Source organism: Ursus americanus, chromosome 33 (genome assembly GCF_024610735.1).
Source record: "Ursus americanus isolate L20-20 chromosome 33, mUrsAme1.1.p, whole genome shotgun sequence".
Taxonomy (NCBI): Eukaryota; Metazoa; Chordata; class Mammalia; order Carnivora; family Ursidae; genus Ursus; species Ursus americanus.
In genome coordinates, this window is record NC_142159.1 from 9,264,283 (window position 1) to 9,285,586 (window position 21,304).

At 44.8% G+C, this 21,304-nt stretch overlaps 2 protein-coding genes across 2 annotated transcripts in view; one reads left to right on the forward strand and one right to left on the reverse strand.

Moving 5' to 3' along the window:
- The window catches only part of SRSF4 (serine and arginine rich splicing factor 4), a 39,845-nt gene extending 19,593 nt beyond the window's left edge, over nucleotides 1–20,252 (forward strand). The window contains exons 4-7 of the mRNA XM_045782680.2: nucleotides 1,717–1,931; nucleotides 5,122–5,211; nucleotides 5,476–8,528; nucleotides 19,502–20,252. Of these exons, the coding sequence (XP_045638636.1) occupies nucleotides 1,717–1,931; nucleotides 5,122–5,211; nucleotides 5,476–6,301 (1,131 nt within the window). The 3' untranslated portion in view covers nucleotides 6,302–8,528; nucleotides 19,502–20,252. The remainder of the gene's footprint in view (nucleotides 1–1,716; nucleotides 1,932–5,121; nucleotides 5,212–5,475; nucleotides 8,529–19,501) is intronic.
- Nucleotides 1,669–21,304, reverse strand: part of LOC123782464 (uncharacterized) — a 39,347-nt gene continuing 19,711 nt past the window's right edge. The window contains exons 3-4 of the mRNA XM_087858711.1: nucleotides 9,342–9,474; nucleotides 1,669–9,165 (exon numbers count right to left, since the gene is read on the reverse strand). The gene's annotated coding sequence lies outside the window, so the exon portion shown is untranslated. The remainder of the gene's footprint in view (nucleotides 9,166–9,341; nucleotides 9,475–21,304) is intronic.

Genomic DNA, 21,304 nt, shown 5'->3' on the forward strand with positions numbered 1-21,304 from the left:
TGGAAGTATAAAACAAAAGTAGTGGCATTCTCTAAGCCCTTTTACCAGAGTTAGCATACATCTCAACCTGTCCAAGACAGTCGCAGTCTTGGCATAACTTAACGGCATCTTCATTCAGTCTCAGAGGTGTCCAAATTTGGGTGATAAATTATATGGACACCCTGTTTTTTACCCAGAACCCCCACTCCTGCAAATAATTCAGTTGAGAGAATTTGCAAAGATGTTCCTTTGCTGGATTATGAGTAATAGCCAGAGACTGTATAACCTGAAATTCGCAACAGTTGGGGAATCCTCGGAAATAGTATCGGGCACACTAATTATGAAGATTATATGTTAAGACATGTAAACATTTTATGATGCAATGAGCAGAGAAGGTATTGAATGGCATGTGTTCAGAGGAAAGCAGTAACAAAAATTAACTGTTGAGCATTTATACAGCCCACAAATGTTCATTAAGTATCTACTGCATACAAAGAAGTGTGGGGAAATGAGCCAGAAGGCTTTAAGTTCTGAATTTATCTAAATGTCATGGTCTTTTCAAACACTAATCTGATCTCATCTTATTTATACATCACTTTTATTTTATTTTTTTTAAACATTTATTTGTTTATTTCTTTTAGAGAGAGAGAGCAGGGGGAGGGGAAGAAAGAAAATCTCAAGCAGCCTCCCCACTGAGTGTGGAGCCTGACATGGGGCTCAATCTTATGACCCTGAGAACATGACCTGATCCAAGATCAAGAGTCAAACGCTTAACCGTCTGAGCCACACAAGGCACCCCCACTTTATTACTTTTTTTAGTGTTTGTTTATTAATCTCTACACCCCGTGTAGGGCTTAAACTCACGACCCCAAAATCAAGAGCCAGTGCTCTTCCAACAGAGCCAGCCAGGCACCCCTTAGACATCACTTTAGTATTTATCTAGCATGTTAGTTGTATTCTCCCACTGGATTGTATTAACTCCTCAGAGAGAACGAGCAAAGAGGCTTACAGTAGTGAAAGGACTGAAGGGACATGGGTCGTCCTTGAACCTTTGAAGCCAGAGCTTCACAGTACCGTTTTGTTTCCTTTCTATCTTTGTTTTGAAGAAATGCTATAACAGTAATTTCATTTTTTTTAAGTTTAATTTATTTAAGTCATCTCTACACCCAACGTGGGGCTCAAACTCATGACCCTGAGATCAAGAGTCGCATGCTTTTCCGACTGAGCCAGCCAGGCACCCCTACCAACAATTTTAAGTAAAACTGAGGTGCTAATCTCATAATCCCTTTATGGATATGTTTATATGTTACCCTGGATAGTTGTCAACATTTATACGTGTTTTCAAACAAGGATTTATAATGAAATGTGAAAGACCTAACTTTGACATTTACTCACGTGGTAACATGAGTATCTAAAGCTGTTATACGCAAACAGCTTGCCACGATACAATTTAGAAAATGATAGTTAAAAAATGTTCCTATTCACACATAACTGTTTAAAGGAATAAATATTTATTGTCTCTGCCACTCACCGGATGCTGTAGAGAATGGTTGGTATGTAGGTGGAGGTATTTTAAAGAGTAAACTTCATTCTGAAGAAAGCTAGTTTTTCTTCCCAAAGGAAAGGGAAAACTTTTGTTATAATTGCATTAGACATTTTAACAAAATGTATCATAACCTATTGAGTGACTTTCCTTTTTTCTTTTTTTTTTTCTTTTTTCTTTTTTCTTTTGTTAAGGATTATATGCGTCAGGCAGGAGAAGTGACCTATGCAGATGCGCACAAGGGACGCAAAAATGAAGGAGTGATTGAATTTGTGTCTTATTCCGATATGAAAAGAGCTTTGGAAAAGTTAGATGGAACTGAAGTCAATGGCAGAAAAATCAGATTAGTTGAAGACAAGCCGGGTTCTCGACGACGCCGGTCCTACTCCAGGAGCCGGAGCCACTCGAGGTACTGCTGGTGTCTGCGTGTCGGCGCTTGCTGTCAGTTCGTTAACGAGTACTTAGATGGATAATCCACTTCCATTCTCCTGTTGAATTCTGAGTGCATGGTTCCGTCTGGTTCAGTAACTCCGAACTTTGAACTGAACGGTTATTTGCAAGACTCTTGAACTCTTACATCATGAGTACAAATCGAAATTCTTTCTCTGAGGCAGATACGGGTGACATATTTTCATATTTTTTTCTTTGGTACCCCGGATCCTACCCTTACTGGGGACAGACATGGCGAGTAGACCCTTAGCTTACTTTCCCAAACACCACCTACTCAAGAGTGGCGACTTTCTTCTGCAGCCACTGCTCTGCACTAGGCCAGGCACCTGTGAACGAGACAAATACAGTCCGTGCCCTCATGAGACTCAGCCTAGTGGAGAAAACAGGCATTGAGCAAATAATGACCATCACGATAAGTGTATGGCAAAGGAAATGTACACAGCTCTAGTTTGGAGAACTGACAGGGGCTTCTCTAAGGACGCGTCATAGAGGCTGAGCTCTAAAGGAGAAGCTGGAGGTGGCAGGGGGAGAGGTTATTAGTGCCATTCTGCCTCTAGCAGAGGGCAGCAGCACGAGAGCGGCTCGAGATGAGGCAGTGAAGGGCCGGATCCTGCCCACCCACGGGCCAGGATGAGGATTGAAGAGCAGTGGGAAGTCACTAGGGACTCCTCTAAGCTCTTCAGGTTTGGCTTTGTTTCTAATTTTTTTCTTAAGGAAATTTTCAAATACATAAAGCATTAGAGAAAATAGGTTGGTGAGCCCTGAATTCCCTTATGCCTGTCCCCCATCCAGCTGTGTTACTTGTTACTTTGCCAGTCTTTTCTCCCCACCCCTCCCATTGCCTCGTTTAAGGCAAGTCTGGGCATCCTGTCATTCTACCTGTAATTATTTCAGTATGTACGTCTAAAATCTAACACCATGATGCCATATTACAGCTAGCCACTTTGTGCTCGGGTTTCCCCAATTGTCTCAAATGCGTGTTTTTGCGTTTGGTTCATATTAGGACCCCAGCCAGGTCTGCACGTGGCCGTTAGATGGCATGTCTCTTCATCCTTTTTTAATCACTCGTATGTCCTCCTTTGTCCTTTTTTTATTCTCCATGCATTCAGTTGAAGAAACAGTTGCATTCTTTGAAGACCTTCTCCTAGTGGAGATTCTTCTGATGGCATCTCGTGGTGATATTTATCATGTTCCTTTATTCTACCTCCGATATTTCCTATAAACTCCTCGTTAGGTGTTGAGGCATTTAGAGTAAGGCCAGTATTTCAGCAGGTGACCTTCATAAGTCGTACTTTATACTTCCTGTCGCTACTCACGTGGTGCCCGGCTGTCCCGCTGTGCATGATGGGGAAGCGCATCCGTGTATCCGGGGCTGAGCCTAGGCCGTGCGTCACAGAGTCTGCAACAGTCCGCCTGACAGTCCTAGCGTCTGTTGAGCCTCCCTCCCTGGAGCCGTTCAGTCACTGTGGCCAAGTGATGACTTTCTAACTTCGTTATTCTTTTTGCATTTAAAGGCTATAATTCTGTCGATTATTTCCATTTTTGTTGGTCTCAAATACAATTTTAATAGGAAATTGAAAATGAAAGTTTAACACCTTTGTTTACCAACTTTTAGAATTTTTAATGTGCCCCAGGGTTTCCCAAAGGTAATGATGAGAGTGGTGGTTTAGTATTAGTATCCTTTTGAAGGAATTCTCAGGTGCGGATACGTATATAACGTTTCATCTGCTGCAGTCCACATTTTTTATGCTCAGATCGTTCTGTCTTGGCCATTGGGAGCCCTTCAAGTTGGTTCCTGTATCTTCAGTATCTTGGTTTTCATATGAATATGCTTCACTATGTATTTTCTCTTTTTATTCCGATCATTTTCAGACATCAACGAACAGTTCATGAGCACCCGTGTCCTCTCCTTCCAGCTTCAGTTGTTAGCATTTTGCCCCCTTTGTCTTCCTCTGTGTGTGTGTGTTTATGCACGCGCCCTGTACGTGTACTTGGCTGTAGCATCTTCAGGGAAGTTGAGGCCCTGATGCTTCACCCCTGAATACTTTGCATGTGTCTCCGTGAATGAGGATCACCGCATTTATATTTTCTTACCTAAGAACCTCAACAGCGATTCCCTGAAGCCCTCTTCTGTCCAGGCCGTTTTCAGATTTCTCCAGTGGTTCCACAGAGGTCTTTGTGTTTCCTGACCAGAATCCAGTCTGGTCTTGCATCGTAAGAGGTCGTGTCAGAGCTCTCTGGTCTGAAGCAGCTCCCTCCCCCCACCCTCCCGGCGGCATTGACTTTTTATGTATGTGTTTTTTTAAGTAGTATCCCACACTCTGACTTTTCTGTTTCCTCTTGGCATTGATGAACTTGTACTTTATCCCCTGCTTCCCTGAAACTGGAGTCGGGTCTAGAGAGGTGTGATGGAGATACAGGTTAAATGTATGTGGCAAAAGTCCTTTCGTAGATGGTGGTGCTCAGCAGTCTTTGAACGTTTCCCTCTTTCTGCCCTGATGAGATGTTCTAGACCCATCTTGTATATTCCCTGCCCTACTCTTGGAATCAGCCTTTTCCCCAGGAGCCCTGGTTACTGTGGAAGTAAAGCAGAGTTCACAGTCTTGGCCTTTTAAAGATTTTTTTAGAGCTTGAGTGTGTTTTTAAAACGGCTCTCTGGTCACAGTAAGTGAATTGATAGGTCAAGGGCAAAAGTGTTCACAGGAAGGCTAGTAAAGAAGCTTGAGGGAGCGAGACTGATGGGGATGGTGTGGTCGGGGGCAGCAGCAGTGGCGGGTAGCTGCAGATGAACAGGCAGAATCATTAGTACAGAAGAGGACGAGGGGAGAGGAAAGAGTCCAGGTGGCTCTGGTTTCTGGTATGAGGAACTGGGTAAGTAACAGTGGCATCGGCGGAAGAAAGGCAGGAACCCAGCAAAAAGAGTGGGCATGGGGGAAAGAGGCTCAGGATTAGAGGTGCTGAGTTTCAGGGAACCATGCAGGTGGAATGTTTGCAAGTACTGGATCCTTGGACCTACAACAGTGGACAGGGTTCTCTTTCAACTTGGAGTCTGGGCACAGCCAATGCCAGACATGTTTTTCAATTTAAAAATGTCTTACTATTCAACTAGCCTTTTGTCAGCAACTACTAAAGAATATTCTCTACCCCAGGTCTCGTTCCCGAAGCAGACATTCTCGAAAGAGCAGAAGCCGAAGCGGCAGCAGCAAAAGCAGCCATTCTAAGAGCAGATCTCGGTCCAGGTGGGTCTTCCCTGGTGTGAGCAGAGGCGGTCCGCAGGGCACACCTGGACCGTGTCCCACTTCGGTCTTCGTCATGCTGCCAGTCTTCCCTCACGTGACCCAGGTTTTCCGGCTTGGGACCGCAGTCGGGGTGCAGAAAGCGGTCCTGGGCCAGTGCCCGCCGCGCATTGTACAGTGGGGCAGCGCGCCCACACTTCCCTCTAGTCGTCTGTCCTCACGGGCGGTGTGAGGCCGCGTGTGACCCCGATGCCTGTGTCTCCTCAGGTCAGGCTCCCATTCCCGGAGCAAGAGCCGCAGCCGCAGCCAGAGCCGCAGCCGCAGCAAGAAGGAGAAGAGCCGGAGCCCCAGCAAGGACAAGAGCCGCAGCCGCAGCCACAGCGCCGACAAGCGCCGCAGCAAGAGCAAAGACCAGGCCGAAGAGAAGATCCAGAACAGCGACAGCGCCGGGAAGTCCAAGAGCCGGAGTCCCAGTCGGCATAAAAGCAAGAGTAAGAGCCGAAGCAGGAGTCAGGAGAGGCGAGCGGAGGAGAAGCGAGCGAGCGTGAGCAGGAGCAGAAGCAAGGAGAAGAGCCGGAGCCAGGAGAAGGGCCCCCACAAGAGCCGCAGCCGCAGCCGCAGCCAAGGGGGCAGCCGCAGCCGCAGCCGCAGCAAAGACAAGCGGAAGGGAAGGAAGAGGAGCCGCGAGGAGAGCCGCAGCCGCAGCCGCAGCCACAGCCACAGCAAGAGCGAGCGGAGCAGAAAGCGGGGCGGCAAGCGAGACAGCAAGTCCGGCAGCAGCAAGAAGAAGAAGAAGGAGGACGCCGAGCGCTCGCAGTCCAGGTCGCGGTCCCGCTCGGCGTCCAAGGAGCGGGAGCACGCCAAGGCCGAGTCCGGCCAGAGGGAGGGCCGAGGGGAGAGTGCTGATGCCGGCCCCCATCAGGAGACCCGGTCCAGGTCGAGGTCCAATTCCAAGTCCAAACCCAACCCTCCGTCAGAATCACGCTCCAGATCAAAGTCTGCTTCAAAAACCCGGTCTCGGTCCAAGTCCAGATCCAGGTCTGCGTCCAGATCGCCGTCTCGGTCTAGATCCAGGTCCCACTCGCGGTCCTAACTGGCTACGACCACAGCTGGAACTCCCCGAGAAGTCTTTTGTACATGTTCGGTAGCCGTAGCACACGTGATCCAGTAGAACATATGTCACTGCTGTACATTTTTAACTCCCCTAATGGTGTGTCTACAATTGTTCAATCTAAGTGCTTCCTCTCCGTAAAGCCTCCTGGCACCAGGCCTTCCTGCTCGACTGAAAACAATCTTCTCTTTGAAAACCCCCTTGACTCATGGCCCCCAGTAGACTGTCCAAACCGCCGCGGCCCTCAGCCTGGCCTTTCCTACAGGGAGCTCAGTACCTGGACGGCTTTCAGGCTGGAACGCTGACATAGGTAGGTACGGTGAGTTCAGCCATTTTTGCCCTCGAATTGATGCCCTTTGATGTTTGCCATTTAGTGAAAGTGCGAAGTCTTAAGTTTCCTACCACTTTGGTTTCATACTTTTGGACTTAACAAAGTTGTGAATAGCACAGTCGAGGAAAATTGATACCCACAGTAACCCGTAGGAGATAAACTGTAGGGTTCCATAGTCTGGTATTGTGATTATATTGTTTTATATTAAAAAAGAAAAGAAAAGAATTTTTTTTAATTTTATTTTTCCCCGTCTTGCAAAGTATAGTGACCCCTGTTTCCATTAAATTTGAATAAAGACTATTTTTGCTTGACAAAATTTCACGGTGTTTGAATCCAAGTTGCATCTCCTGATCTGTCTCGGTATTCCTTCCCTTAGCGTAGAAAGTTCAGAGTGTCACGTTCCCGGAGGTCACCCGTGAGTGGGTAGGGAGCCAGCCTTGATTCCTACAGGATTTTTCTCACCCAGCAGAATAAAGGCAGATTTCTTAGGCATTTACGGTCCTTCCTCTCAAGAATCTTAATGGCCAAGCTAATGAGAGAGAAATGGATCAGTTTGGGAACTCAGCACCACCAGATGAGTTCTTCTCGAACAGAGAACTTTTTCCTCCGTGCTGTTGTATTTCTTGCCATGGAGCTGACGTAGCGAACCGCATCACCTTCGGGTTTGGACTAACCGAAAGCCAGGAAGAAAAACAATGTTGGATTACCTCTGTTCACTCCTTCTCTGTGTTGCTTGTCTGGCCTAGCTCTGAAGAAAGGACCAGAGGTACGGTGGTTCCAGTCGGGTCTCCACCCCCTGAGGGAGTGTTGAGAGGCGTCAAGAGCAGGGAGGAAGCTTGAGGGCCTGCATTGCATGCTGTGGCAAGCTTGGGAGGGGAGGTCACTTCACGGACTGCTGCCTAGGAATGTGCTGGCGGCTGTTCCTTGGAGTAAAATAATATTCTCTCACCTGCTGTAGACCGTACCTTGTATGGGAAGACAAAGTCAGTGTTTCTTGCCCCTCCTGGGGTTCGTGGTCTGGTTGCAAATGAGAAATGTCGCTAGGGTCAAAAGTGGGCATTCAGAGGAGGGACTTGTAACTTCCTCTGGGTTCAGGGACCTCTTGAGGAGACAGTACTTGGGCTGAACCTCTAGAGATGTGGGGCTGGAAGGCAGTCCTTTAGAGAGAAAAAAAAACAACCCACCTGTGTCAGAGCCGTGGAGTTGGGGAAGCGCGGGGCAAGATGCCCAGGGAGCGTGGAGTGTGACGCTGGGGATTGAGAAGCAAGTTCGGCACATGGATTGGGTCACAGCGCTTCGAATGCTGGGAGGAGGAATTTGGCCTTGGCCCCGTAAGCCCTGGGAACGTGGGAAATACTTAAACAGGAGGGTACGGGTTGTAGCGCCAGGCACTGCCAGGTCGAGCTGACAGAATGTGGGAGACTGGAGGCTCCAAAAGCAGCAGCAGTCCGGGGAACGCAGTACACTTGACCCTCGGACGACACGGGTTTGACGGTGCAGGGCCACGGATACCTGTTTTCTGATACAGAACTGTAAGTTTTTTCCTTACGATCTTCTTGACATTCTCTGTCCTCTCGCCGTATCGTAAGGACACCGTATCTGTAGAGCGTACACAGTGTGTATTCAGTGACTTCCAGTCAACAGGCTAGTAGTAGTTAGGTTTGGAGAGGGTCGAGTTACATGCAGATTTTTGACTGGAAGGGGGACAGCGCCCCTAAACCTTGTGTGAAGGGCCGACTGTCATTGCAGATGCTGTGGGGCCTGAGCAAAGGCAGTGACAGGAGGGAACAGAAGAGGGTTCAGTAGGTGACCAGGGGAAAGGAGCTGTCAGAGGTGATCCAAGATGCTCCTGAAGCCTGAGGAATGGCGAAGACGAAGGTGAGTTCAGTTTTGGGAACATGGGGTTTCAGGGACTGGAACCTCGCTCAGACTCCCTGAAGCTTTCCCCCCATCGTGACAAGATGAGGGCTCCAGCCAGGAGAATTCCCACTGCCTCACATCTCATGTTGGTCTCCAGTAGGTGATGAGAACCCAACATTTCCTAATTTTATAAGGATGGGGACATTTCTTTGGGCATATTTTTTCCTTTCACAAGTTTAAAATAATTAAAAATTCAACTTCATTTTACTGTCTAACAGCAGCTCTTCCCAAATTCCCTTCCAAGCTTTTTCCGTTCATCCATATTCTAAACATAATTCATCATGTTTGTATAATTTAACGCTGTCATTTAACTACATGAGCATTGAGAAGTTCTCACTTAAATGTTGAAGGCCCGTAAGCTCTAACCAAATGAATTTGTTAGCACATGCAAAGAGTATAAAGGACAGAAATGCCACTTGTACATAGAAGGGATTGGCAGTCGTTTTTCCCCAGCAGCTTTAAATTCATTTATGTTTGATTCTGAACAAAAAGTTAAAAGATCAAGAGAAAATGGAAACTCACCTGTTGGGAGTTGCAGGCATGCACCAGAGACCAGTACTGTCCCATCCATTCTTCATCCCGCTGTCACACCACCCTGGGGTAAGTATTGTTAGGTTCAGCTGCAGCCGAAGAGACCGCAGCACGCTGTCCACCCATCCCCAACAATGCTAGGTTCCTGTTTGAGTGCCTTTTGTATGCCGAGCACTGGTCTAAGGCACCGGGAATAGTGTATGAAAAGTCAGAGAAGGCCCCTCTTCTCATGGAACATACCTGCTGCTTATGGACTGGGGTCACAGGGCTTGCCTCGTGATGGTGTCAGTACTGAGTGTCAGTACTGGTGTCAGATGCTGGGCCAGTCAGCAGTCACCGGCAAATCACTGCAAGGCCTTCTGTCTCGCCAGCCCTTAGAAAAGGTGAAATACAGTGTTTGTTCTAGGCTGTACTGTTTCTTCTAGATAACTCTGGCCAGAAGACAGCAATAATACTTGAGGGTAAAGTGGGGTCCTGCCTGTACCTCCCTGCCCCCCAGCAGCCCAAGGGAAGAAAGACCTTGGGAAGCTGAAGAGGAAGGCTCTAAATCTGAGTCATTGGCCTACCTGCATCTACTACGAGCTAGGTGCTTTTATGTACATCAGTACCTAGTCCCTTTTTTAAAGGCAAAGACAAAAGCTCAGAGAGGTGAAGTGATTTTCCCAATGTAACACAGCTAGTGACAAAGCTAGATTAATTTTTAAATATCTCTGGTTCTCCTCCCTTGTAAAATTTCATCACTTGATATGATTACAGGAAGGTATCTAAAGTCACAACAGCTAGGATTTGAGCTCAGGTTCAAGTCACACAGGGTTCCTACAAGACAGTCTGCTTTCCTAGAACAACTTCTAAGTTGCTGCAAGACAATGCCACGGACCCCCTGCTGTGAATAAACTGTAATTGCCCCATCATTTGATCAAGACTCAAAGTCTTGCCTGGGTGCCCATTTGTCCAAGCCCAGGCCATCATCCCACATTGTACATGCCAAGGAGTGAAGAGAAGGAGGGTGGCTCATTTCAGCTTCTGCAATGGGAAATGTGCATTGATGTCCACAAAAAATGACTCAATAGGGAATTTCCCCAAAGTAGGAGACAGCCAAAGAAATACAGACTCCTCTGCGACCTCTTTGGATGCTCAAAATCCACACACGCCCTTTTCTAGACTTAATCTCCTGCTGCCCCTCCCCACCCAAAAAGAGTGGAAGACAAAAATGAGAACAAAAAGGGTGAGGAATAGAAAACAGTAACAAATGTGGTAGATAATAAACGATCAATAATTACTTCACAGGTGAATCCTACCAAACTTTTTTTAAAGATTTTATTTTTTTGAGAAAGCCAGCTCTTGAGCGAGCACGGGGGGGGGGGGGGGGGGCAGAGGAAGAAGGAGAAGCAGGCTCCACTCCCCCACCAGAGCAGGGAGCCTGCTTCTCCCTCTGCCTCTGCCGCTCCCCCTGCTCGTGATCTCTCTCTCTCACTCTCAAATTAAGTAAATAAAATCTTAAAAAAAAAAAAAAGACCACCAAAAAACTACTAGAACTGATTAATATAGTAAATTCACAGGATGCAAAGTTGATGTACAGAAATCTGGCACATTCCTATACACTGATAATGAAGCAACAGAAAGTGAAATTAAGAAACCAATCACATTTACAGTTGCACCAAAAACAGTAAAATATCTAGGAATAAACCGAAGAGGTGAAAGACTTGTACTCTGAAAACTATAAAACACTGATGAAAGAAATTGAAGATATGGCCAAAAAAAAAAAAAAAGGAAAGACATTCCATGCACGTGGGTTGGAAGAACAAATACTGTTCAAGTGTCTTTTATACTCGAGGCAATCTACAGATTTAATGCAATTCTTATCAGAATAAACAACAGCATTTTTCACAGAACTAGAACAAATAATCCTAAAATTTGTATGGAACCACAAAAGACCTTGGAGAGCCAAAGCAGTCGTGAAAACGAGAAACAAAACAGGAGGTATCATGATTCCAGATTTCAAGTTATGACAAAGCAGTAATTAAAACAGCATGGTGCTGGCATAAAAATAGACACATTGATCAATAAAATAGAATGGAAAGCCCAGAAATAAACCCACAATTGTATGGCCAATTAATCTTTGACAAAAGAGAAAGGATTATAAAATGGGAAGACGACAGTCTCTTCAACAATGGTGTTGGGAGAACTGGACAGCCACATTTGGGAGAACTGGACAGCCACATGTAAAAGAATGATGGAGCACTTTATTTCACTGGACACAAAAAATATACTCAAAATGGATTAAAGACCTAAATGTGAGACCTGAAATGATAAAAATCCTAGAAGAGAGCACAGGCAGTAATTTCTCTGACGTCAGCCATAGCAATATCTTTCTAGATAGTTTCCTGAGGCAAGGGAAATAAAAGCAAAACTATTAGAACTACATTTAAAAAGTTTCTGTACAACAAAGGAAATGATCAACAGAAGGCAACCTACTGAATGTGAGAAGATATTTGCAAATGACATACCTGATAAAGGTTAGTATCCAAAATATATAAAGAACTGATACAAGTCAATACACACACACACACACAAATCCAATTTAAAAATAGGCAGAAGACATGAACAGACCTTTCTCCAAAGAAGACATCCAAACGGCCAAAGACACAGGAAAAGATGCTCAAAGTCACTCATCAGGGAAATGCAAATCGAAACCACAATGAAATATCACCTCACACCTGTCAGAATAGCTAAAATCAAAAACACAAACAAGTGCTGGCAAGGATGTGCAGAAAAAGGAGCCTGTGCACACTGCTGGTGGGGATCCAAACTGGTGCAGCCGCTATGGAAAACAGTATGGAGTTTCCTCCAAAAAAAAAAAAAAAAAGACCTACCCTATGATCCAGTAATTGCACTCCTGGATATTTATCCAAAAAATACAAAAACACTCATTAAAAGGGATACATGCACCCCTATGTTTACTGCAGCATTATCTACAATAGCCAAATTATGGCAGCAGCCCAAGTGTCCATCGACAGATGACTGGATAAAGATGAGGTGTATGTATACACACACACACACACACACACACACACACACACACACTTTTTAGCCATAGAAAAAAACGAAATCTTGCCATTTGCAATAACATGGACAGAGCTAGAGAGTATAATGCTAAGCAAAATAAAGCAGAGAAAGAGAAATATGATCTCACTTGTAGATAGAATTTAAGAAACAAAAAGAAAAAAAAGACAAACTAAGAAACAGACTCTTAACTATAGAGAACAAACTGATGTTTACCAGATATGGGGGGGGGAGCTGTAGGGAAAATACTGGAAGGGGATTAAAGAGTACATTTATCATGATGAAAAATAAAATGATTTTTGAAGACAAACCCCCCCATACTGAAAAAATAATACTTCAAATAGCAACGATGAAATAAAAAAGACTGTTCAAGTAGATTTAAAAACAAGACCCAACTATATGTTGTGCACAAGAGACCCATTTTATTTACAGAGAAACATTAAAAATAAAAGGAGAGGGGCACCAGGGTGGCTCAGTCAGTTAAACAGCTGATTTTTTTTTTTGTAAGATTTTATTTTATTTGACAGACAGCCAGTGAGAGAGGGAACACAAGCAGGAGGAGTTGGAGAGACTGAAGCAGGCTCCCAGCGGAGCAGGGAGCCCAATATGGGGCTCGATCCCAGGACCCTGGGATCATGACCTGAGCCAAAGGCAGACACTTAATGACTGAGCCACCCAGGCATCCCTAAACAGCTGATTCTTGATTTCAGTTCAGGTGATGATCTTGGGGCCTTGGGATCAAGACCCACACTGGGCTCTGTGCTTGGTGAGGAGTCTGCTTTTCTGCCTCTGCCCCTCCCCCTGCTCATGTGCATGCTCTCTCTCTCCCTAAAATAGATAAATCTTTATTTAAAAAAAAGTAAAAGAATAGAGAAAGATACAACATGGTAACTGAAATCAAAAGAAAGCTTGAGTAGCTATATTAATTTTAGATAAAGCACACTTCAGAGCAAGGAAAACTACCAGAGATGAAGAGGGACATTACATAATGATAAAGAGGTCGCTTCTCTAAGAAGATGTAAAAATTCTTCATGTATATGCACCTAACAAATATTGAATACATGGGGTAAAAACTCCTAGAACTGCAAGAAGGAAAAGACAAATCCACTATCACAGTTGAAGACTTCAACATCCCCCTTGGTAGGTGACAGATCCAGCTGGCAGCAAATCAGTAGGGACAGCCAGTTGAACTGAACAGTGTCCTCATGAACTAAATCTAATTGACATTTATAAAATACTTCATCTAACAACAGAATACATATTCCTCTCAAGCCTATATGGAACGTTCACCAAAATAGACCACATTCTAGGCCATTAACAAAGCTTAGCAAATTTAAAAGAATGAAATCATGTTAAGTATGCTCTCAGACCACAATGGAATTAACTAGAAATCAACAACAGAAAGATAGCTGGAAAATCCTCCCAATACTTGGAGATTAAACAACATGCTTCTAAATAACACAAGTCTCGAGACTTCTCGAGAAATACTTTGAAGTAAATAAAAATGCAACCTAAAATTTGTGGAATGCAGCAAAAGCAGTCCTTTGAGGAAAATTTATAGCATTAAAAATGCACCTATTAGGGAAAAAAAGGGGTGCGGGGCGCCTGGGTGCCTCGGTCACTCAAGTGTCTGCCTTCAGCTCAAGTCATGATCCCAGGGTCCTGGGAAGGAGCCCCAGCATCAGGCTCTGCACTCAGTGGGGAGTCTGCCCCTCCCTCTCCTTCTGCCCCCCCCCCCCCGCTCATGCTGTCTCTCTCAAAGAAATAAAATCTTAAAAAAATAAAAAATAGGGCACCTGGGTAGCTCAGTTGGTTAAACATCTGCCTTTGGCTCAGGTCATAATCCCAGGGTCCTGGAATTGAGTCCCACAATAGGCTCCCTGTTCAGCAAGGAGTCTGATTCTCTCTCTGGCAAAAATAAATAAATAAAATCTTTAAAAAAAAAAAAGAAGAAAAAGAAGAAGAAAAGAAGAGTGCCAACTGGCTCAGTTGGTGGAATGTATGACTCTTGATCTCAGGGTCACAGCCTCAAGCCCTACAGTGGGTGTGGACCTAGCGAAAAGAAGAAACAGAAAAGATCTAAAATCTGTAATCTAAGCTTCTGCCTTAGGAAACTAGAAAAAGAGCGAAGTAATCCAAAGTAAGCAGAGGGCAAGAAATAATAAAATCATGCAGAAATCAATGAAATTGAAAACAGGAAATCAGTAGAGAAAAAAAATCAATGAAATCAAAGAATGATTTTTTTAAATTAATAAACTTCTAGTTAGGCTAACAAATAAAATAAGACACAAATTATTAATATCAGACACGAAAAGTCTATCACTACTAATCCTGTGAACGTTAAAAGGATAATAAAGGAATATTATGAACAACTCTCCATCTCCACAAATCTGATAATCTAGAAAAACACAATCTACCAAAACTGACATAAAAATAATCTGAGGGGCGCCTGGGTAGCGCAGTGGTTAAAGCATCTGCCTTCGGCTCAGGGCGTGATCCCGGCGTTCTGGGTTCGAGCCCCACATCAGGCTCCTCCACTGTAAGCCTGCTTCTTCCTCTCCCGCTCACCCTGCTTGTGTTCCCTCTCTCACTGGCTGTCTCTCTCTGTCAAGTAAATAAATAAAAATCTTTAAAGAAAAATAATAATCTGAGTAGGCCTATATCTGTTAAAGAAATTGAATCAATAATTAATAACCTTCCAAAACAGCACCAGGGCCAGATGGCTCACTGGGGGAGTCTATCAAACATTTAAGAAAGAAATCATACCAATTCTCAATCTCTTCTAGAAGACATGCTGAGGAAATGCTCCCTAACTCATTTTATGAGACCAACATTATCCCAATATCAAAACCAGACAAAACATTACAAGAAAGGAAAACTATAGACCAATATTCATGAACACAGATACAAAAATCCTCAACAAAATAGTAGCAAATAAAATCCAATGTTGTATTGAAAGAATGATATACCACAACCAGCATTCCATGTATGCCAGGCTAATTCGATATTCAAAATTCAATTGAAGTAATCCATCACATGACAGGCTAAAGAAGAAAAATGACATGAGCATACCAAGAGGTGCAGAAAAAGCATTTAAGAAAATTTAATACTCATTCATGACAAAAACTCACAGCAAACTAGGAAAAGAAGAGTACCTCCTCAACTTGATAAATCTACAAAAGACCTCCAGTTGACATCATACTTAACGGTGAGAAACTAGATGCTTTCCCCCTAGGATCAGCAACAAGGCAAGGATATCCCCTCGCACCACTCCTAGTTAACATCATACTAAAAGTCCTAAGGAATGCTGTAAGACAAGAAAAGGAAATAAAAGATACAAATTGAAAAGGAAGAAATAAAACTGTCTTTATTCACAAATGATATCATCTTTGCAGAAAAACCTAAAGAATTGACATAAAAACTCCTGCTACTAAAGCAGGTTGTTTTCAGGATACAAGAACATTGTACAAAAGCCAATTGCAGGGGTGCCCAGGTGGCTCAGTCAGTTTAGTGTCTGCCTTCAGCTCGGGTCATGATCCCAGAGTCCTGGGATGAGCCCCACATGAGGCTCCCTGCTCACCAGAGAGTCTGCTTCTCCCTCTCCCTCTGCCCTTCACTCCCCTCATGCACGCTCACTCTCTCAAGTAAATCTTAAAAAAAAAAAAAAAATCAATTGCAGGGGTGCCTGGGTGGCACAATCAGTTAAAGTGTCCGACTCTTGGTTTTGCTCAGGCCCTGATCTCAGGGTTGTGAGATCCAGCCCTCCAACGGGCTCCACACTCACCAAAGATTCTGCTTAGGACTCGCTTTCCCTCTCCCTCTGTCCCTCCCCACCCCATCTCAAATAAATAAATAAATATTTTTTTAAAAGTCAATTGCAATGAACAATTTGAAATTTTAAAAAAATACCATTTACATTAGCCCACCCCTCCCAATGGAATACTTATGTATAAATCTAACAGAATATGTACGAGCTCTCTGGTGGAAGAAATCAAAGATCTAAAATGGAGAGGTATTCCATGTTCATGGACTGAAAGACTCAATACTGTTAAAATGTCAGGTTTTTTTTCAATTTAGCCACAGATTCAGTGCAAACCCAATCAAAATCCCAGCAAATTATTTTGTGGATATCAACAAACTGATTTTAAAATTTATATGGAAAGGGGAAAAAAAAAGAATAGCCAACACGATATTGAGGGAGAAGAATGAAGGCAGAGGACTGAGCCTACCTAACTTCAAAACTGACTATAAGCTTTAGTAATCATGACTTAGTTGTACTAGCGAAACAAAAACCAGAAACAAAAACAAAAAAACAAACATAAAACTGATCAATGGAAGAGAACAGCCTAGAAATAGACCCACACAAATATAGTCAACTGATATTTGGCAAAGGAGCAAAGGCAATGCAATACAGAAAGGACAGCCTTTTCAACAGATGGTGCTGGAACAAATGGGCATCTACGTGGACAAAAATGGATCTAGACATAGAGCTTTACACCTTTCACAAAAAACTAGCTCAAATTGGATTACAGACCTAACCATAAAACACAAAGCTGCTGCAAGCTAGGAAAAAAATCTACGTGACCTTGCATTTAGCAATGATTTTTTATTTGTTTTATTCTCATTTAAGCAATCTCTATAGCCAACGTGGGGCTCAAACTCACCACCCCAAGATCAAGAGCCACATGCTCTTCTGACTGAGCCAGCCAGGCGCCCCTTGGCTATGACTTTTTAGATATAACACTAATAGCACAATCCATGAAAAAAAATTGGCAAGCTGGACTTTATTAAAATTAACAACTTCTGCTCTGTGAGAGGCACTGCTCAAAGAATGAAAAGACAAGTGACAAACCAGAATTAAATATTTGCAAACTACACACAGATCCAACACAGGACTTGTATCCAAAACACACAGCTCTGAAAACAGTCAGAAAACAAACACCCAATTAAAAAATAAGCAAAAGATCTGAACAGACACCTCACTGAAGAATGGCAAAGAAGCAAATGGAAGGACGCTGCACGTCCTAGGTCACCAGGGAAATGCAAAGTGCAACAGTAATGAGATACCACCGCACGCCTCATGGAACAGCCACGGTCCAATGCGCCACAACACCAATGCGGACGAGGACACAGAACAACAGGAAGTCACTGCTGCAGGGAGCGCGAGATGCTGCAGCCGCCTCGCAGCGACTCACGAAGCTGAACGTCCCCTGACCAGCCAGCCGCCGCGCTCCTGGGCATTTACCCAAAGGCGCTGAAAATGTAGGTCCGCACAAAAGCCTGCACGGGAACGCTTACAGCGGCTCTCTTCGTAACTGTCAAAACTAGGAGCCGCCAGGCGCGCCTAGCTGGCTCAGTCGGTAGAACCCGCGAGCTTGATCTCGGGGTGGTGAGTTCGAGCCCCATGTTCGGTGTGGAGCCTACTTAAAAAATAAACAAATTTTTAAAAAACCTGGAAGCCATCAAGATATCATTCCAGAGGTGAAAGAGCAGATAAATTGTGGTGCAACCATACAGCGAATGTTACTTGGCGATAAGAAGTGAGCTCTCAGGCCCCTACAAGGCAAGGAGCAGCCTCAAATGTTATCACTAAGTGAAAGATGCTGATTGCCATGTCCACATAGGGTGAGATCCCAACTCTAGGACATTCTAGGAAAAGGCAAAACTGTGCAGACAGTGGAAAGATCGGTGGTTGCCAGGGGTTCAGGAAAAGGGAGGGAGGGACTCCATGGGGCACAGGGGCCTTGTTAGGGCAGTGAAACTATTGTCCGGGAGACAATACGCACTGACGCACGTATGACACCATGCATTTGTCAAAGCCCATTGGACGCACAACTTCGCCAACCCTGCCGTGAAGTGCGGGCGTCAGGGAACAGCACTGCGTCAGGACCGGGTCCGCGGCCGGAACACACGCACAGGCGCTTCTAGGCGTTTTAGCTGCCCCTTCTTCATATTCCGCAGCCTATGGACTAAAGTAAGGTCAGCGAAAACCAGCCTGTGCCTTACTCCAGCCTGTGCCTATGCTCATATGGCCCACGGCTAAGAATTCATTTTACATTTTCAAATGGTTGAAAAAAACTATTTCATGATACATGGAAGTTATACAAATATGAGCTATATTGCCCACCCTGGGTGCCCGGCCCTGTTTGTTTGTGCAACACGCAATAGCTCGCAAATGTTCACTGTGTGGCTCATTTTGGGGTGGAGAATATTTATACTTTTGTGTGTCTCCTTACAGAAAGTTTGCTGACTCCCATACAAAATGGTAAATTTAACCACAGCCTACATATGATAATGAGGAAAAAGGGAAGGAAGACTATTAAAAATATACACATGGAGGGGCGCCTGGGTGGCTCAGTCAGTTAGGTGGCCAGCTCTTGATTTCAGCTCAGGTCATGATGTCAAGGTCCTGGGATCGAGCCCCGCATTGGGCTCCCTGCTCAGCAGGGAGTCGGCTTGAAGGTTCTCTCTCACTCTGTCCCTCCCCCCTCAAATAAATCTTTATATGTATATTTTATATATATCATATATATGATATATATATGATATGTATATTTTATATATATATATATATATGAATGGATCTATGCTGTATGTAAAAAGTAAAAACAGGCGTAAATACAGGTATGGTTCTATTTTATTATAACCAGTCAGAAGGCCTTGGCTGACCTTATTCTTCCCTCCTTCGTGGGTGAATTTCAGTGACGTAAATAATACCTCAGCAAAGCTGAGGCTTTAAAAGAAAGCTCTGCAGGCCACCCATCATCAAGCTACAGGACAATCATTATGTCCCTGGTGTGACTGAACTCATCAAGTTCATCTGCCCAACACACAGCAAAGCCAATCACAGGAACACCGAGTGTGCGGCAAGAAAAGGGTTTATTCGAGAGGCAGCCCAACGGGAGACAGGAGGCAAGGCTCAAATCCGCCTCCCTGGAGCGGAAGCGTGAGGGGTATTTAAGGCCGACAGAAAAGGCCGGGTAAAAAGTTGCAGCCGCACTTCTTAGTCCTACTGGTCACCGGTTTCGATCCCCACCGCCTTCTGTTCATTCCTCACTCACAAGGGAATTGGGACAACGGCCACTCTAGTTCCTTCCTGCTGAAATGGGGTTAGATCGGGGTTAGATGAATGGAAACTTTATGTATTGGGAAGTATTCTTTGATTTCTTGGGACCAGCTCTCCAAAATAGTAATTTCAGGTCCTTCAGCGGCTCGCTAGTCCGAGCAGGGTTCCTTCTGATGTTCTCCTTGACAGGGTGCTGGGAACCTGAGGGTTCTTGGGGAACCAGCTCAATGTGGTGCTGAATCCACAGCTTAATTCTCTTCCGTCTCACCAGAGAATGGCTGGTCAACAGCACCTCGGAAGAAGTCCTGACCTGTGAGGTCGGAGTGGTCCTCCAGGTGCCTGCTCTTCTGGGTCTTCGGGACACCACGTCTCCAGCGTTCAGACAGGGGTAAGGGCACATCGGTGGCGTTCATCGACCTGCCGGAGCAAACTTCAAGTATTTCCCAAAGACTGAATGTACCTGATGGCATCCAATTCCCTAACGTGAGCCCCATCGGGAACGCCTAAGTCATGAAAAGAGCATGGAAGGCGTCTTCCATATACTGGTTCGGAGGGGCTGAAACCATGCCTGCTCCTAGAGGCCACTCGCCCAAAGCAGGGCAACCAGCAAGGCTTTTTTCCAAGTTGGTTTCACGGCAAATTTTTTGCCAGAGTTATTTTAAGTAGATGGTTCCCTTTTCCAAGAAGCATGTCATTTCCCGTGAATGCCCAAGACACTGGACACTTAGTGTGACTTTCAGCACAAACGCCACTCCCTTGTCACTCTGAATTGCTAGCAGCAATCCAAATGTAGGAATTATTTTAAAGTGTTTTGGGGCACCTGGGTGGCTCAGTTGTTAAGCGTCTGCCTTCGGCCCAGGGCGTGATCCCGGCGTTATGGGATTGAGCCCCACATCAGGCTCCTCCGCTGGGAGCCTGCTTCTTCCTCCCCAACTCTCCCTGCTTGTGTTCCCTCTCTCGCTGGCTGTCTCTCTGTCAAATAAATAAATAAAATCTTAAAAAAAAAAAAACACTAAAAAAAATGAAGTGTTCTGACAACTTCTGAGGCCTTCTCAGAATGCATGGAAAAGCTGCAATCCAATGCATACAGGAATCTACAGAAACTAGCAAATATCAAAAATGACCGGTTGGTTTTGGCACCGCGGTAAACTCTACCTGCCAGGCTTCTCCAGGTTTGGTGCCTCCAAGTTGTTCTAGAGCTCTGGCTTGGAGCCCCTTCAGGTGGAGTTGGGGGCAGGCAGCAGCAACTGGGTAGACGTCCCCAGTCTGCAACTTGAAGGTCTCCGGTGATCTTTCACCGGACCGGAGTGGCCCACAGAGCAACGGGCTTGTAAACTCCTCTCTTCTCAAGGTCCCCAAAATATCCTGAGGTTCCTGCAGCTGCCAGGAAATGACCTTCCCTACTCACCTGATAAGGCTGCTGGAAACTAAGCAAGCTACCAGGCCAGCTTCCCAGGGGCCACTGGTCCCATAAAGTCAACCTTAGTTCCCAAAAGCCGTCTGGTCGTGTCTGAGTCAGTACTTGTCTCTCTCAAATATGACAGACATTCCAGTCGAAGGCTTGTCCCATGATGTTTCCAATTGTGTCACTGTTATTGTTATTATTATTATTATATTATTATAGTTCTGCTTTACTACAGTAAGATTTGAAAACACACAAGATATCCAGGGAGAAAAGCAAAGCAGTAGGAAGTACTGAGAGCACAACTGTGCTTTAACTTGGGTCTTCGGCTTCTAATTGTTTCTAATCAGACTTCCCAACAGCATCCGCCAGTGCTACCAACACGTCAGATGCTAACGTTAGAGCGATACACTTCACACTGGGCTTGTCAAATACCCACTCCATGAATTCACCCTGGGTTTCATCTGGGTTTTTCATAAGGAAAGAGGCATATCTGTGATTCACAATCAGAGTCAGTTCTGAAGACTTAGATACGAAATATTGCCTGTCAATTTTTAAACTGAATTAAAAAAAAAAACAGTATAGGGGCGCCTGGGTGGTTCAGTTGGTTAAGCCTCTGCCTTCGGCTCAGGTCATGACCCTGGGGTCCTGGATGAGCCCCACATCGGGCCC